This window comes from Gossypium hirsutum, chromosome A08 (assembly GCF_007990345.1).
Source record: "Gossypium hirsutum isolate 1008001.06 chromosome A08, Gossypium_hirsutum_v2.1, whole genome shotgun sequence".
Lineage (NCBI taxonomy): Eukaryota > Viridiplantae > Streptophyta > Magnoliopsida > Malvales > Malvaceae > Gossypium > Gossypium hirsutum.
In genome coordinates, this window is record NC_053431.1 from 13,202,155 (window position 1) to 13,221,364 (window position 19,210).

The 19,210-nt window shown below is 34.0% G+C and overlaps 1 protein-coding gene and 1 non-coding gene across 2 annotated transcripts; one reads left to right on the forward strand and one right to left on the reverse strand.

The window, feature by feature from the left end:
- Window positions 1-3,777: 3,777 nt before the first annotated feature.
- Window positions 3,778-3,884, forward strand: LOC121205873 (small nucleolar RNA R71). The gene has a single exon (XR_005900946.1). It is a non-coding gene; the product is annotated as a small nucleolar RNA R71 (small nucleolar RNA).
- Window positions 3,885-7,543: 3,659 nt separating this feature from the next.
- Window positions 7,544-10,331, reverse strand: LOC107886161 (probable glutathione peroxidase 4). Its single transcript, XM_041075875.1, has 6 exons — window positions 9,828-10,331; window positions 9,665-9,741; window positions 9,512-9,573; window positions 8,615-8,733; window positions 8,008-8,175; window positions 7,544-7,837 (listed from the first exon to the last, which is right to left on the reverse strand). Exons 1-6 carry the CDS (start codon window positions 9,879-9,881, stop codon window positions 7,802-7,804), a joined length of 516 nt encoding a protein of 171 aa, XP_040931809.1. The 5' UTR covers window positions 9,882-10,331; the 3' UTR covers window positions 7,544-7,801.
- Window positions 10,332-19,210: the final 8,879 nt, after the last annotated feature.

The window sequence follows — 19,210 nt, forward strand, 5'->3', positions numbered from 1 at the left end:
ACTGGGGAATGGGCCCATGAAATCGATACCCCAAACGTCAAATATTTCACATGAAAGCATATAGTTCTAAGGCATTTCATCACGTCTAGATATGTTATCTGTCCGTTGGCATTTGTCACATGAGGTAATGTACCTATTAGCATCTTTGAATAACGAGGCCCAACAAAAACCTGATTCAAGTGTTTTGTGTGCGGTCTTAGTTCCACTATAGTGTCCTCCGGTTGGCCCTGAGTGGCAATGTTTCAATATTTTTATGTTTCTGATCTTGTAATGCATCTTCTAATGACGTGATCTGCACATCTGCGAAATAGAAAGGGGCCGTCCCAAAAGTAATTTTTCACATCATTAAAGAATCGCTTCTTTTGCTGGTGTGTTAACCCTTTTGGGATAATATTAGTAGCTAAAAAATTTGCGATGTCTGCAAACCAAGGTACCTCAGAGTCAGATATAGCAAAAAATTGTTCTTTAGGGAACGAATCATTTATTTCAACTTCATCTAGTTCTCTGGTATTGGAGTTCTCAAGCCTGGACAGATGATCAGCTGTGAGATTTTCAGCTCCTTTTTTATCCTAAATTTCCAAGTCGAATTCCTGCAATAAGAGAATCCATCGAAAAAGTCGAGGTTTTGCATCAGTTTTAGTTAAAAGGTAGCGAAGGGCGGAATGGTCAGTGTAAACAACAACTTTAGATAATATGAGATATGATCGAAAAGATAATATGAGATATGATCGAAATTTATCAATGCAAAAACCACAGCTAGCAACTCTGTTTCCATAGTAGTATAATTCTCTTGTGCAGATGTCAAAGTTTTGCTAGCATAATAGATAGGTTGAAAATGCTTGTCTCTCCGCTGTCCCAGTACTGCACCTACTGCAAAGTCACTCGCATCACACATTAATTCAAATGGTAAATTTCAATCAGGTGTAATTATAATTGGAGAATTAATTAATTTATCCTTTAGAGTATTGAATGATTCTAAGCATTCCTGATTGAAATTAAAAGGTATATCTTTTTCTAGCAATTTAGTCAAATGCTTAGCTATTTTAGAAAAATCCTTAATAAATCTTCTATAAAAACCAGCATGTCCTAAAAAGCTTCTAATAGCCTTAACCAAACTAGGAGGGGGTAATTTTTCGATTGTTTCTATTTTCTATTTGTCCACCTCAATCCCTTTACTAGAAATTTTATGCCCTAATACAATACCTTCTTGAACCATGAAGTGACGTTTCTCCCAGTTAAGCACAAGGTTCGTTTCCTCATATCTTATTAAAACTCGTTTTAAATTTTTAAGACAGAGATGGAAAGAGTTACCGAATACCGAGAAATCATCCATAAATACTTCCATGATATCTTCCACGAGTTCATCGAAGATGGCCATCATACAGCGCTAAAAAGTGGCAGGAGCATTACATAATCCAAAAAGCATTCTACGATAAGTGAACGTACCATATGGGCATGTGAATGTCGTCTTTTCTTGATCTTCAGGAGCTATTGGGATTTGGAAGTAACCAGAGAGTTCGTCTAGAAAGCAGTAATACATGTGTCCGGATAATCTTTCCAACATTTGGTCAATGAATGGCAAGTGGAAGTGATCATTTCTTGTGGCATCATTCAGTTTCCTGTAGTCTATGCAAACTCTCCATCCTGAGACTGTCCTTGTTGGGATTAGTTCATTCTTCTCGTTGGTCACAACCGTCATTCCTCATTTCTTAGGGACAACCTACACTGGACTTACCCAAGAACTGTCAGAAATAGGATAAATAATTCCAACATCTAGAAGTTTAATTACCTCGGCTTTTACAACTTCCTTCATGTTGGGGTTCAGTATTCTTTGAGCTTGCACAAACGGTTTGTATTCGTCTTCCATCAAAATTTTTTGGGTGCAAAAAGAAGGGCTGATTCCCTTAATGTTAGAAATTTTCCAAGCTATGGCCTTCTTATGTTCTTTTAATACTTGGATTAATTCTTCTTTCTCCTTGGGTTGCAAGTTAGAGGCAATGATAACTGGTAATGTAGAATTATTTCCAAGGAATGAGTATTCCAAGTAGTTTGGTAATTGTTTAAGTTCCAGTTTAGGAGGCTCTTCAATAGAGGGTTTTTACTTAAGTTCATTGTTTATCTTAATCCCCTCATATTCTACTGGTCTTTATCATCTGTCTCCTCTTCTTGAGCTAGATATAGTTCCGTCGTGTCCTTTTGTAAAGTTTCCTGAAAAAAATCTTGAGTAGTATGATCAATAGAGTCAATAAAATAACATGAGTCATCCTGTTCCCTAGAAAACTTCATAGCATCATTTTAAAGATAATCTCCTCGTCACCTACTCTAAGTACCAATTTACCGTCACCCACATCGATTACAGCCCTAGCAGTGGCTAAAAATGGACGCCTCAAAATTAAGGGCACTTCCACATCTTCATCCATGTCAAGCATAACAAAGTCAACAGGAAATATGAATTTATCTACTTTCACAAGTACGTCTTCTATAATGCCCCTAGGATATTTAACAGATCTATCGGCTAATTGAATACTTATCCTAGTAGGTTTAGGTTCCCTAAGACCAAGTTGTTTGAACATTTTATATGGCACCAAATTAATGCTAGCGCCTAAATCAGCTAGTGCTTTCTCAACATTCAGACTACCAATTAAGCAAGGGATAGTAAAACTCCCTGGATCTTTTAGTTTGGTTGGCAGCTTGTTTTGGAGTATGGCTAAGCACTCATCGTTGAGTTCTACTGTAAACAAGTCCTTGAATTTCCTTTTATTTGTTAGAAGCTCCTTCAAAAGTTTTGCTCATGTAGGCATCTACGATATGGCTTCAACAAAAGGTAAGTTGATATGTAATTGCTTAAAAAGTTCAAGAAACTTATCGAATTGTGCATCAATGCGGTCTTTTTTCAATTTTGCTGGGTATGAAACTGGAGGTTTATATTCCTTCGGTACTAGTTTGTCACTATTTTTGGGTTTTTCCTCCCTCTTTTTGCTTACCACGGCTTCTTGTGTTAGTTTCTTTTTAGTTTCCGCTAACACTTTCCCACTCCTTGGCGTAACTGCTTTCACATGCTCTTTTGATTTGGTGTTACTAGGTAAACTTCCTAGTGGTCTTTCTGAAATTAGTTTGGAAAGCTAGCCTAACTAAGTTTCGAGCCCTTGGATCGATGCTTGTTGATTTTTAAGTGTTGTCTCAGTGTTCTGGAAATGAGTTTCTGACACCAAAATAAACTTTGAGAGCATCTCTTCAAGGTTCGGCTTCTTTTCCTGTTGGTAGGGTGGTTGTTGGTAGCCTAGAGGTGGTTGTGGTCTTTGATTTTCTTGACTGCTCCACGAGAAATTAAGGTGGTTCCTCCAACCTGCATTGTAAGTGTTACTATATGGATTGTTTTAAGGTCGAGGATTATTACCAATGTAGTTTAATTGCTCGTTATCCATGTTGTGGCCATAAGGTTGGTATTCCGAATGGCTTGTTCGACCTCTACTTGCTTCGCACTGCATTATTGGGTGGACCTGTGAAGAACTAACAAAACCATCAATCTTTTTATTTAAAAGTTCTACCTTATTAGAGAGCATGGTGACTAAATCGACGTTATAAACGCCGGCTGTTTTCGTTGGCTTTGTCCTCATGACTTGCCACTGATAGTTATTTAGTGACATCTCCTCTATAAACTCATAGGTATCTTCAAGTGTTTTATTATTGATGGTTCCGCCAGCAGCTGCGTCAACCATTTGTCGAGTCGAAGCATTCAGGCCATTATGAAACGTTTGAACCTGTAGCCAAAGCGGTAACCCATGGTGAGGGCACCTTCTCAAAAGGTCCTTGTATCTCTCTCATGCATCGTAGAGTGTTTCTAAATCCATCTGCACAAAAGAAGAGATATCATTACGTAATTTAGCCGGCGAAAAATATTTTAGTAAAAATTTTTCAGTTATTTATTCCCAAGTAGTAATTGACCCTCGTGGTAACGAGTTCAACCACTGTTTAGCTTTGTTCCTCAATGAAAAAGGAATAACCGAAGACGAATGGCATCATCAGAGACACCATTAATTTTAAATGTATCGCATAGTTCTAAGAAGTTGGCTAAATGAGACTTGGGATCCTCATCCTGCAAACCATCAAACTGAACAAATTGTTGTATCATTTGAATAGTGTTAGGTTTTAATTCAAAAGTGTTTGCAGCTATAGCAGGTCTAACTATGCTCGATTCAGTTCCTGTTAAAGAAGGTTTAGCATAATCATACATAGTGCGTGGAGCAAGATTTTGATTAACCGCAATTGCAGGAGGTAGCTGATTGCCTTGGTTTTCAGCCATCTCTTTGGTTGGGGGTTGAGTATCGTCTTCTTGCTCGTTCTCTGTATATCTTAAGCTTCGCCTTATTTCTCTTTGATTTCTGCGAACTGTACAATCGATTTCTTCGTCAAAAAGTAATGGTCCTGACGGATTTTTCTAGTCATAAACTATAAAAACCTGCCAAGAGAAGGAAAAAGTAAATTAAGAAATAATAATAATAAATTAAAGTGCACGAAAAATAAATGGCTAAAGTAATAAAAATTGAGTGTTCCTAATATTTCAATTCCCAGGCAATGGCGCCAAAAACTTGATCGCGTGATTTCGTGATAGGTTTTAAATATTTATAATTACTCGTTCTTGAACTAACTATTATTGCGATGTAGGCAAGTGTACCTATCGAACAGTAGTATAGTTTTAGCAAGATCGGATTGTCGAACCCAAAAGAACTAAAAGTACTAGTAATGATTGTCTTTTTATTAACTAGCTTAAGAATAAATAGGTTTTTGTTTTAACTAAATAATTATCTAAACTAAGAACACACAGAGAATGGAATTGGGTAATTGCTTTTGGAAAAAATGATTAAATTAAAACAATACCTAAGGAAAAATCCACCTAGACTGTACTTGTTATTCTGGCTCCGAATCAGACGATTTATTCATTTAACTTGTTCCGTAGAGATCCCTAAGTTATATTATTATCCCTATTCAAGACTAATAACGTCTAATCCCTAGATTGAATAACCGAGACTTTTCTCTAATTAACACTTTAGGGTTGCATTAACTCGATCTATGGATCCCCTTATTAGGTTTCACCCTAATTCGGCAAAATCTTGTCACCCTATGCCTAGGCGCGCAATCAACTCTGCTTAATTATGACAAATGTACTCTTAAACACAGGGTCTATTCCTCCTCTGAATAAGAGCTTATCTTGAATCGGTATCCTGGGATATCAAAACAAGAATTAAGAACACATAATTAAGAACAAGTCAAATATTTATCATACAATTCAGAAAATAATAACAAGATTCGTCTTAGATTTCATTCCCCTTAGGTATTTAGCGGATTTAGTTTATAACTAAATAAGAAAACATCTTAGAATAATAAAGAATACAAAACATAAAAAAAACCCAAAACTCTTGAAGGAGAATTGAGGAGAGATCTTCAGTCTTGATGATGAATCCGGCTTCTGAGATGAATTAATCGGCTTTCTTGGAGTAATTCCTTACCCTTTACTCTGTCCTCCCCTTTCTTCCTTCTCTAGGATGTATTTATAGGCTTTGGAATGCCTAAAAGCCCTCAAAATTAGCCTTTTTCCGAATTGGACTCAACTTGGGCTCGACAGGGTCCGTGTGACACGCCCATGTGTGATTACTTAAGGCCGTGCTCGAGCCTGCCAAATTGACACGGCCGTGTGGTATGCCCGTGTGAGGAGATCTAGGCCATGTTGATTTCGTACTTTGGCCCATTTTCTCCGTTTTTGGCCCGTTTCTCGTTCCTTTCGCTCTCCTATGCTCTTCTAAGTGTAAAACATGAAATTAAAGCATTGGCAGCATCGAATTCACCAATTCTAATGGAAAATCATCCATAAAATGCGTTAAACATGGGGTAAAAATATATATAAATTACAGTTTATCAGTAATTAACAAAATAAAAATATCTCATAAATTCCAACTTAATGGTCTCATCTTTTACCTACATAAAAAACAAAAAATTTATGTTAAAATAATAGAAACTATCAAAACAAAATAAACCTAATTGGACTATATGTTGTTACGTGCATCTAATAATAAACCAAAAAAAAATGCTCATTAAAAAATATAAGAGAAACATCTCATCAATTCCAACTCAATGGTCTCATCTTTTACCTACATTAAAAAATGTTAAAATAACATAAATTATCTCAACATAATAAACCTAATAAGACTAATGTTGTTATTTGAATCTAATAAAAAACATAAAAAAATATAAGAATTAAAAAATCAAACATAAACATAAGTGGACACTTTCTAAAATAAATGAAACAACCTTCCTTTCTTATTGAAATAATACCTTACAAAAAAATTTTAAAAAAAATAAATCAAAATATGAATTATAACATTTCTAAAATAAATAAATAAACAACAGAAAAATAAGATTTATAACGTATAAAAAATCCTAAACTAAACAAATAATGTATAAATACTAAAAAATCCCTCTTTTATTTTTTTAAACCCTCTACAAAAATCCTTTAATTCTTTTTTTTAAACCCTAAACAGAAGTCACCAACCCCATTTTTTTAAAAACCCCAAACTAACCCTAAACTAAGAACCCAAATATTTTTCATTTTATCCTTTGCTATCCCTTTCATTCTCTTCTTCTATCTTCTCTACTATTCTTTTTTTCCCTTCTCCTTCTCTTCCCTCTTCTGCTACTCTTCTCTCCTCTTTTTTTCCTGTTCGTTCTCTTCTTCTTCTTCTCTATTCTGTTTTTTTTTCATGGGTCTCGTCCCATCTTGCAGACACAGTAGAGCAGGGGCCTCATTCCATCCCATTGCAGCAGATCGGTGTTGCCTATTAGGTAGGCACAATCACTACTGGTGCCACCTATCAAGTAGGCTTGACTAACTTTCTCAGGTTGTATGTTGCATACGGGTTATAGAGGTTATATTTTTATTTTTGGTGCCGCCTACTAACTACCCTCCCTTTAAAAAATTATTATTATTTTTTAATAACGAAAAACTTACTATCCTAAAAAGGACGGTGGTGCCGCCTATCCACCACCCTCCTCCAACTTGTACATACTATTGCCGTAAATAAATTAGGGTAAACTTATTTTAGATTTTTTTATATTAAATAGATAAAAAGAAAAAGCCTACAAACATGTTTTTAGAGATTATATTTTTAAACCAAAAAATATTAAGAAGTTCAAATTAAATAATGTTTTAAAAATAATATAAAATACTATCGCAAAAGCAAAATAAAAATAGAAAACAGATTAAATAAATTTAAAAATTTAAAAATAGTTCTCGGCATCATATTTTTAGAACACATTAAAATACTTAAATATTAAAATTAAAATTAAAATTAAAATTAAAATATTTGTTTATATGTCTTAAAATTAAATGTAAAGTAATAAATCGAGTGTTCATCTACCTGAAGAATAATTTAGAATAACTTAAGTTGAAATAAATTTTTATCCTATAAAATGTCTTTAAACCACTAAAAATATTGTTACAAATTTTAAAACAAAACAAAATAATTAAAATAATTAACACATACAAGCATAAAACCTAAGTAACAATGGTCTGAATTCTGAAACAGTTTTAAGTAACAACAATGAAATTCCAAAGAGGAAATTAATAGGCTTAAATGCAGCAAAGAAACTATCACAGTTGTAAAACTACTACTTTTTACAAACTCGAGCAGCGATTATCATTACACATGAGGTCTCACAGTGGTACACATTATTATGGGCCACGCCTACCGCTTTCATCCTATTTACATTGTTTCTAGTTTCCATTTTCCCTCCACCTCCTATATTTTCATGTATCCACTCCCAATGCTTTCTTGATGTCACCCTGCAACAGCAACCAAAGCAGCACAACACGAAATTAATGTCTCGCACACATGCACCGCAGTTGAGCATTTGACTCGGTTGGTGCACGGTCACCTTCGGGTTCAATTCCCCCTCCTCAAAAATTTAAAAAGAAACAAGGATAAAATGGCACCAGTAGGGTGTAGGGAATACCTCTATGGCCAGTGGTGTGGTGGTTGGGCTATAGCGAGAGAGGACGTTACCATCCTTATCAACTAAAAACTTAGTGAAGTTCCACTTTATCCTAGATCCCAAGAAACCAGATTTCTTTGCTTTTAAGAACTTGAAGACGGGTTCTGTATTCGGCCCGTTGCAACGAACCTATATATATAAAATTTTTAGCAGCAAACAGTAACCAGTTAGAATGCAAAGTCCCCCTGGCATTAAAGATGCAATGAATGCAAACCAAATGCAGCTAGTTTATGTACATAGAAAACAAATAGTCAGCAAATGAGCTGAGCTCCATCCCAGTCAACAACAATCACAAACATTCATAAGGAACATCAACATGTACGAAAAGTCTCAAATAAGTTCATATATTATTCATGAAGAAGCAGAGTTCTATCAATAGTTCCACCTATTTCTATCTTCTTATGGTAGCAGTCCCGACAGAGTTGTTAAATTAATCCGAAAAAGGCAAAATCCAATCAACAACTACAATCACAATTAACCCAATCAATGATCATATTCAATGAAAAAACATCTTGCGCTACTTCTAAGAAAAGAGATCCATTATCCAATGCTAAATATAACCCATTACCTTTTTGAAAATAGGATATTCAGCCTTGTATCTTGTGCAAGCAAACTCTTCTGCCTCTTGGCTGGTACCTGGTTCTTGCTTCAAAAACTGATTGCAAGGAAATGCCAAGATCTCCAACCCTTCAATCAGAAAATAAAAAACATCAAGTCCTAACATATCTAGGGAAGAAAACCGAAAGCAAAACTATAGTTCGACCATTTGCTTCATATGATCAAATTGGCTAAACTGATAATTGAAAAGGTACTTGTTTACGGAGCTATGAGAAAAAGAACAAAGCCACTAGGTAAAAGAAAAAATAAATGTAGAGTAATAATAAAAGCCTCAAAAGGGATGCTTGAATTTAAGAAAGGTCTTCCACAAGTACTAAACTAATAACAGAGTTCTGAATCATTGATCTAGCGTCAAAGTTTCCATCATTGTGAATTAAATGTCATCTGGCTCCACAGGTCTGCACATGTAATTTCCGTTTAAAGTCCATTTTCAATGCAAATTTTTCCTCAAAAAGAAAACCCTAATCCCATTCCCTTTCTTCTTCCACAGTCCTGTTCCAGCTGCTAGTTCCCATTACAAACTACCCTCTACGATATAAACCAAACTAGACCTCCACAATTGGGATTTTTAAGTAGATTTTGGCATAAAAATTAATTTGTTTCCTTATGTAATTTGTACCCTTTCTTAAAGGGTTAAAATAAAGTTATATTCGACATAATTTGAAGCGGCAACTTTTTTCAATAACGACCAATTTTAGCTAAGGTTTGAGCTTTCGAGTGTTAAGAAAAGATGAAGAGTTAGCTTTGAACTAGCTATGGAGACTACGCAGTCATGGTTGCTGATTTCATATGCTTTAAGCAACTAAAAAAAAAAATGAAATACACAGCTAAGCAAAGAGAAACAAACCTTTGTCCTTGTATTTGTTGTAAAGCTCAGTCAACTGGGTGTAATTTGAATCCGTAAACCCACTGTTTAAAATCATGAAGGTAAACAATTGAGAATCGGGAAAGAACACAAAGACGACGAGTTCAAAGAAGAGAAGATATGGTAGAAAAGGACCATTTAGAAGCAACATTAACCACAAGGAGAACCTTTCCTTTGTACATGCTAAGGTCCACGTCCTGGCCTTTGCTATTCTGCAACACAAACAACAGAACAAAAGCATAAAACCCAATCAAAAGAAAGAGGAATTATCAAAGAAATGTAAAGGGTAGAGAAGAACCTTGACAGTGAATTCATGGATTGATTTCTGAGGAACTGATTCAGAAGCACCCATCACGGTTTGAGATGGAAAGAAAAAGGTTTTTGAAGCTTTTAGATAATTAAATAAAGGGAAGGAGGGGATGGGGTAGTAAAGGTCGTTTCTGGCAGTGATAAGGATAGCTATTTTTGGTAGTGATGACAAAGTAAAAATGGTTGAGTTTGACAAGTAAAGTTAATTGTGGATTTTTGCAGGCATTAGTTATAATTATTGAGGTTGATGATGAAGCAAATTGAATTTCGGGAAAGTTGTGTTTACATTCATATAATCACGCAGGGTTTTCTTTGCCAAAGTCAAATTTAAAATCAATCACCAAATAATTTAAAGCATTTATAATACAATCATTGAAAAACGCGTTTAAGCATCTAAAAAGTTTTAAAACTTGGAATTAAGAGGACTGATAGTACGTAAATAAAGTATAATTAAATGTTGAAAAACTGGAGAGCCGACTTTTTATGAAGCAGCCAACCAGAAAGCAAATCCTCATTTAATGATATTTAAAACCCACAACCCCACGCCAGCTCTTTATCCCCCCATTTCCGCTGTTGCATTATTCAATTTTTTTTTTTGTTTCCCCCAAATATTAAGCTTTCACATCTCTCTTTCCGTTAAATTTTTAGATACATGTAAGGGTGTAAATGAACACAAGATTTGATGAATTATTCGTAAATTATTTATATAATGTTTATTTATGTTCCTTTATTAAGTTAAATAAGTGAGTATGAATAAAATTTTTATGCCTGTTTAATAAACGAACGAACATGAATATAGGTGTGTTCGGTTCGTTTATGTTCACGAATAAACTCGTTTAAAAGCTCATTTATTGGTTGTTTGTGTCTTACTTCCTATAACTTCCTTATAGAACTTCATCATCTTGATTTTATCATTGTGAACATCTTTCAGATTCAAAGGGGTGAAAATGTACTTCTTTCCATAGAAAACGAAGGAATATCAATTTAATTTACCATGACGAATAACATCACGGTCGTACTGCTATGGTCTACCAAGTAACAAGTGGGCGGACATGCATGGGAACGACATCACACCAAACTTCATCAATGTAAGTCCCAAGTTCAAAAGTGATCAAGCATTGTTTTAGCACACAGACTTTTGAACCTTCGTTAAGCCATTGAAGATGGTATGGTGTAAGGTGTTTGCTACATGGCTAAGCAAGTGAATCCATAAGGTAGCTGCTCACAAATTTAGCACAGCTTCTACTATCAATGATAAATGAACAAAGTTTACATTTAATCAAACACATCGAGTGGAATATATTACTCCTTTGAAGATCATGATCATCCCTCAATTGGATGTTGAGGGTGCGCCTCACAACTAGACAACGGGAATGAGTTAGTGGTTCCACCAACTCTTATTCACCATAAAACTCACCTCCATCATCGACATCATTAATTAATTCGGGCATATCTATATTTTTTTTTATCTGAATCAGAGGTATACTCACCAATTCTTTTATCAACAAAAGTCTAGTGTTGGCACAATCACGACTATAGTGCCCACGCCCTTTGCACTTAAAACATTCAATTTCACGAGCTTTTTGTTGTTTTGGTGAAGAAGTAGTAAAAGTGGGTTGCTTAAAAGATGTAGAAGAAGGTTTTGTAGGAGCCTCACTTTTCCACTCATAAGGTTTAGTCTCATCATGTTTTGGCAGCAATTCATTAGTAGCATAAGGAGGTTTTGAATTCTTGAAAGTAGAATTAGAACTCGTACCTCTATAATATTGTGATGCACCAAATGGAAGAGATTGACATTGTTGAAATTGTTGCTCAATTTCAATGGCCTTGTGTACCGCATCCTGAAGATCAATGTAGGTTTGAAGATTAAGAGCATCGACTATCAAAATGTTCAAGCCATCTACGAACCGTACCATGGTAGTCTCGTCATCTTCTCATACATTTTTTTCTTTGCATAAGCATCTCTATCTCCTTAAAGTATCCATCAACAAATCGATTACCTTGAACAAGGCGTTGAAGTTGTCGCTTAATATCCCTATAATAGTGAGGTAGGATAAAACGTTTTCTCATGATTTATGTCAACTGGTCCCATGAATCAACATCCCGTTCACAATTCCTTTAGTGGTTCAAGACAAGTTGAGTCCACCAACTCAATGCATAATCTGAAATGCCAATGTAGCCAATGGAACTTTCTCCTCCTTTGAACATTTATAACAATGAAACATGATCTCAATTTTAGCCTCCCAATCACAATATGCATCTGGACCATTCTTCCCTCGGAATGGTGGAATGTTGAACTTTGGTTTAGCTACAAAAGGCTGGCCTCGATCAGGAATACCTAAAGTTTCATCAATGTGATGATTTCATCGTCTACTAGTATTAGAACGAATACAAAGTTGTTCATTGTCCCTATCATCACCGCTATCACGAGCACGAGACCATCAAGTTTGAAAAAGTCTCCCAACGAGCAACAACTTGAGTTAGCATTTAAAATTGATTGGTAAGCTAATTGGAAAGCTGATTAATGTTCTCTTGTAGTTTCGTTCGACACTTAGTCAAACTGGCTTGTAGTTTCGTTTGACACTTAGTCAAATTGGCCTTAAATTTATCACGTACCTCGTTCAATTGTTGATGTTGAAATTTTACCGTCCCCACAATATTCTCAAATGTAACATATTATTCTTTGTTATCAGATAGTATCTCATAATGGTTTTTACGGTTACGAGTGTCACGAGTCATTGTGAAAGCCTGGAAAAACACAACACTCAAAATAAAAATTAAGCAAGCCTCACCTTTATGCACTCAGAAATAAAATTAAATTCTCAATGAGGTAAGAATTAATCTTGTGAGTCTTTTAAAACGTGTCTATATCAATCAATCAGAATGTATTAGAACCAACTAACAAAGCAAACTTAATAGCACTATGAGTCCAAAATCGGCTAGACACCAAAGAATTGTGTTGCATAGAGGAAGGAATGTGCAAAGTGCTTTAACCTACTAACACAAGAAATAATAAAGTGTTAGAACGTGTAAAGCAAAAATAAAAAGAAAAAACAAATGAAAACCTAAGGCTAAGAGTCAATTAAAATCCTTGAAACCCGAAAAATTGTGAAGCAACTTGACAAATTTCGTTCGAGGTGTTCCCGATTTCTAAAAATCACGAAATTTAAACTGGAGCCTCCTAAAATATTATATATTTGATCTGGAAATTTTTGGCACAAAATTAAACCCACAAAATATTTTTTATTTTTTGTATTTTTCTAATTTTTCCACTTTTTTATCACTTTTTTCATGGGAAATATTTTTTAATATTCTAAAATAGTGCCAAGAAATAGTCTGTAAAATTTTAGACCATTTAAAAAATGTTTACCCATTAATGTTTTTTTTCTAAAAATTATCTGGGTAAAAATTTTTTATTTTGAGGCTGTTTTCTGGAAACCTATTTTATAAGAACATAAAGAACACCTAAAACGCCCAAATCTGATACCAAATGATACGGATGATGTGAATGAATGCGAAAGTAAATCGTAAAGTTTTTTCAAATCGCGGATTTGACTTAGGGCTTTAGATGTTCGAGAAGAAATTTGAATTTTGAAATAACCTGAAACACAATCAAATCCAAGTTAGATAAAAAATAATTAAAATAACTAAGGTAAATAAAATAGAACAATAACTCAAAGAATAGAACAATAAAGAAGATAGATGGAAAAGATAGCATGTGGCATGTAGAAGTCCTAAGAAGTCTTGGAAACAAGAAGAATCTACAACTCCCTTCAAGCGGCTCTAATTTCCCCTCTAAGAAAGAAAACTTGACAAGAAAAAGTTTGAAGATGATCTCCACAATTTGAAAATATTTTTAAAACTTTTCTAAAAGAAACTCAAGAGAAATTCTTAAAAAAAGAAAATTCAAAGAGAATTTATTAACTCAAAAGAGAAGTTGAATAATAATGAATTGCATGATTTGTGTACAATGCAAAGGCCTATATATAGGTTAGCTAAATAAATCTAAATAAAATTCTCAAGTATAGAATTCTAATTTAATATAAACTAGAAGTAGTTTTAAACTAAACTTTCTTGTTGACATAAAACTCCTAAATAACTTAAAATACTTAATAATTATAAAAAATTTGAAATAAAATAATAAGAGCTGATAAATACAATATTGAGATCATATATAATAAAAATTAAGCCTAAAACCTTAATCCAATATGAAACGTCTAGGCTTGTGGGATCGATTGGGATCCTTGAAGTGAAGTGCCTAAACTTGTTAACATTTTCCACATGGCTTTGTCATAATAGATTGAAAGTTTAGGCCCGTGCACAAAATTAGTCCATTTTAATTCATTATTGCTCCAAAATCCATTGTCTTGAAGCTTCAACTTTTTTTTTCGAATTTTTTTGTTATAAAGTCTTGAACGAATAAATTGAGCTTTGTCTTTAGTTGCTTCGATTTTGATATCGTAGTTTGGCCTTGAAGAAAACTAAGTCCATCTCTATTATGGTCTTTGAATTGGACTGAGTTGCTCGTATCAGCCAAAGGGGTCACATTAATCACCTAAATGATCATGTATTTTTCCAAATCTATTGTCAATTCTAAACTTGTTTTATAATAGTGAATATCTCAAATTAATCAATTAAAAACTTCTAACACCCCTAACTCGTAACACCCCTAACTCGTATACGTCGCCGGAGTAGGGTTACGAGGTATTACCAGACATATCAAAACATTTAACATTCATTTCACAATCATCATAGCATCTTAGTCATACACCAATACAGAGTCCCTTATATAGGTCTACGAGACCTTAAGCATGCTTTAGAAAGGGGTCAGGACTAAACCGAGCTTATACAAAAATTTTTGAAACTTAAATATTTTTCAAAGTTATACAAGTCACACGCCCGTGTGAACAGGCCGTGTGCCTCACACAGCATTAGACACGCCCGTGTGTCTAGGCCGTGTGAAATTTAGAGAGGCTACTGACTTGGGTCACATGGCCGACCACACGCCTATGTGCCAGCCCGTGTGCCACACACGGCCAACAGACACTCCCGTGTGCCTAGGTCGTGTCAAAATTGTAGGGTATACTGACTTAAAATCGTAGGGTACCCCAAGGGACACACGGCTATGTAACATAACCGTGTGTCACACATAGCTGAGACACACGCCCGTGTCTCTACGCGCGTGGACAAAAATAGGCTATTTGCAAAGCCAATTTGCCACCCATTTTAAGTCATCCCTATAAGCATAAAACCAAGCACATTTCATACCAATTTCTAGCCAATTCATACACTAAAACATACACCATTCATGCCATATCATAAACAACCAAATTCATACTTATAACCATATCAAAATCATGCCATAACCTCAATTTACTTCATTCAATCTTATGCCATAAACTTACCAATTCTCAAATAAGCACATACCAAAACTTACCAAAATTGACCACTTAATTTGGTCATTCAAGAGTATATCAAAACATACCATTTTTGAACACAAAGCATATACCAAAATTCATTCATAATCACATTCATAATCAAGCCATATCACATTACTAGATATACACATTACAAAACATATTCACATACTTCTAGCCTATACATGCCATACTCCAATGTTTACATTTTCAAAATGTACCAAAATAGAGTTTGATAGTGTGGTGATGATCCTTGACGATCCCCGAGCTTCCGGTAGCTTTGATATCTATAAAATAGTTCTTAGCCAAATGCTATTACAAACCACATAGCTCAAATACATTTCACATATTCCCCATCCATTTGCACATGTAGCATATTTGCTCATACTTTTGTCACATATAATCACTTGATCACAAAGATATATATACTTACCTTTCAACATCAAATATGATATACAATTTCAAACGTACCTAAATCGGATACACATTTCATATAATCATTCGTTTCTCAGAATGCCCGTTGAGCCGTTTGAAATCATAAGGATACGTGGATAGCTCGGAAAGCTCGTACAATACCAACGTCCTAGATGTGGTCTTACATGTAATCAATTACGATGTCATTGTCCTAGATAGGGTCTTACACGAAATCAAATACAATGCCAATGTCTCAGACATGGTTTTACACGTAAATCATAAGTCGATGCCAACGTCCCAGACGTGGTCTTACATGAAAACACATATCAAATCCTATGTCATGACATATGTATCCTACCTATTCCTATGGTTCATACGGGGCTTTTCGAACGTTGAAACTTTGTCGATATTTTCTCGGATATCTCATACTCGACTCATATAGTCATTCATCATAGTTCAATAGCATATAATCAATAGTAATTCAATTCAAAACACATCTATTTGTATATAGACTTACCTCGAACGGATTAGAATAGACGAAATCGGCTACTCGACGACTTTTGACTTCCCAGATCTAATTCTATTTTCTTTGGTTCTTGATTTAAATAAATTCAAATTTAACTTATTCAAAATTACATTCATTCAAATCAATCCAAAAACACATATTTAGGGTATTTTACAAATTAGCCCTAACATTTTCACATTTTAACACTTTAGTCCCTATTTCACAAAATCATAAAATACACATAATTTCTTTACACACATGCCTAGCCGAATATTCATAGTGTTCATATAAGCCCCACATTTTATTTATTTCACATTTTAGTCCCTCAAAATCTTATTTTTACAATTTAGCCCAAATTACTCAAATTCATAAAAAATTCAAAGACAAAACATGTTAACCTAACATCAAACTTCCATATACTATCATCAAACTTCATAAAAATCGTAGTTTCATCAATGGCTCAACTCAAAATCATCAAAAAATTTAGAAATTCAAATATGGGCTTGATAAAACTCTAAGCAACGATCACAAAAACATAGAAATTATCAAAAACCGAACAAAATACATACCCAAGTCACCAAATCTCTTAGCCGAACCCTAAGCTTGAGTTTTCTTTATTTTTCCTTTGATATATATATTCGGCCAAATGAAGAATAAATGAAGCCAATATTATGTTTTGTTTAGTTAATAAACATTAATACATAATTTACTATTATAACCTTATAATATACATTTAAAATTCCACCAACTAATATCCATTAATGTCATTCAATACATTCCATGGTCAGATAACCACATAAGGACCTCGAAATTAAAGAGACATAGCAATTAGGCACTTTAGCAAATAGAATGCAAACTTTGCATTTTATGCAATTAAGTCCTTTTATCAAATTAAGCACACAAACGATTAAATTTTCATACGAAACTTTCACACATGTCAATTCACATATTATAAGTACGTAAAAATAATATTAAAATATTTTTATGACTCGGATTTGTGGTCCCGAAACCACTATTTCGATTAGGGTCTAAACCGGACTGTTACAAAACTAACATTAACTCAACAACGGAAAATAAATAAATTAACAACATTGTAAAATCATTATTAATGAATAATGTTAAGTGTGAACCATTCCATCTATATAAATTCCTATTAATATCATGCATCCTAATTAATGTAATTGAAAGTATTTGACCCATACCATGGTTTTTAATAAAATAAAATGATAATCGTAATAATAATTCATTGGTGAGAACATGCCGAGACCCTTCGTATGTCGAGTCTGTGTCTTTGTTTATTGGGTTATCCGAAAAGAAGGAAAATAATGGGAGTGAGCTATGAAAGTTCAATGTGAGTCCCTTTACAATAAACCAATTCAAAATTTGAATATGTACAGTAATGTCTAACAATTTCATGTATCAAACAATTCAGTACAATGATAAACAGTGTCGCATATCACTCAATTCAATACGGTAAAATGGGTTTACTACTCAAACAAGCAACCATTAACAATCAATCATAATCAGTTTAGTTGATTCGTTATGCACTTTTCATGAATGTGCACAATATGTCATGCAATGATCAATCTGTTTACCAATCAATAGTCCTACCCCCAACCATTAGCTCTCCAAATAAGGTTTCCCTAGAACTCCCTCCTCCAATCACACCGGGTTGTGGACTTAACACCATCAATAATTTGTAGTTTTCATTGCCACTGGCTGTGGACACATAACAAATGGATGCAATTGGAATCTGCTTTTGCTGTAGGTATATAGTGCACAAATGGAATGCAGATAAAACTAGCTAGTAGCCGTGGAAACACAACGTACTCACAGATGAAAGCTATTAGAGGGTTGTGCTTGCATGGTAGAATGAACACAGTCGAAATTTGCTTTTACTGTAGATACACAGTACACAATTAAATACAGATATAGTCATATACTTTCTCCTTACCATATTATCCCCCCATGCATATGCAATGCAATCAATATTTATTACATTCACTCATATAATCATTAATTCTTTTAACATTCTATTTCATTGCATAATAACGATAGTCACGATTAAATTCATCAATCAATAATTCAATCAAATAAGCATACGAGACGTTCATTCAGCATTTATAATATTAATAATCATAAAATCATTCCTGGATCAAGCAATCAATAAAAAAAAGTAAGATCATAAATTCATTCATTCATATATTCAATCATTCTAATCATAGTCAAGGACCTAATTGCATAATCTAGTTCTCTAAATGTCATTAAAAACCTAATTAGGGACTGATTTGAATAAAATAATAAAGGTTATAGTAAAACTATAATTTTTTGAAGAAGAGAGGCAAAACTATAAAATCTGGAAAACCAGTGGCAGAACTATAAAATCTAGAATAACAATTGAAAAACTGTAAAATCTAGAAAAACCAAGTGGCAAAACTATAAAATTTGGAATAATAGTGGCAAAACTGTGAAATCTAGAAAACCAGTAGCAAAACTGTAAAATCTGGAAACTGTTTGAGAACTGTAAAATCTGTAAAACGGTGGTATACGGTCCTGTGGGCCTAAACCTAGACACGATTTTGAGTCGATTTTTCATAAAAGAATACACATTTGACTTTTCTAAGGTCTCAAGTGATTACCCTTCATTCAAGCTCGATCCAATCACCTACAAGGGTCAATCTTGATAAAAATTCAACAATCTACTGACTCGGAATTCAACAATTTGGGGAAGAACAATTGATGAGGACTTGATTGAATTTTCAAAAGCTTTAGGAGTATTTTTCAGTAAAACGTAAGGATTTTAAAAGAGTTTTGTGACAGAGAATAATGAAAGAAAATTAGGATATATAAAGAGTGTGTGTGTGTGAGAGTTTAGGGCTTTAATCTGACAAAACAACAAATGAGGAATTATAAATGATAACTGGAAATAAGAAAGATAAATTCTATTCGAATTTGAAAATGAGTAATTTGAATTCTAGTTAGGATTTTAAAAGGATTAATTTGAAATAAATTAAGATAAGTAGTTAAAAAGACAAG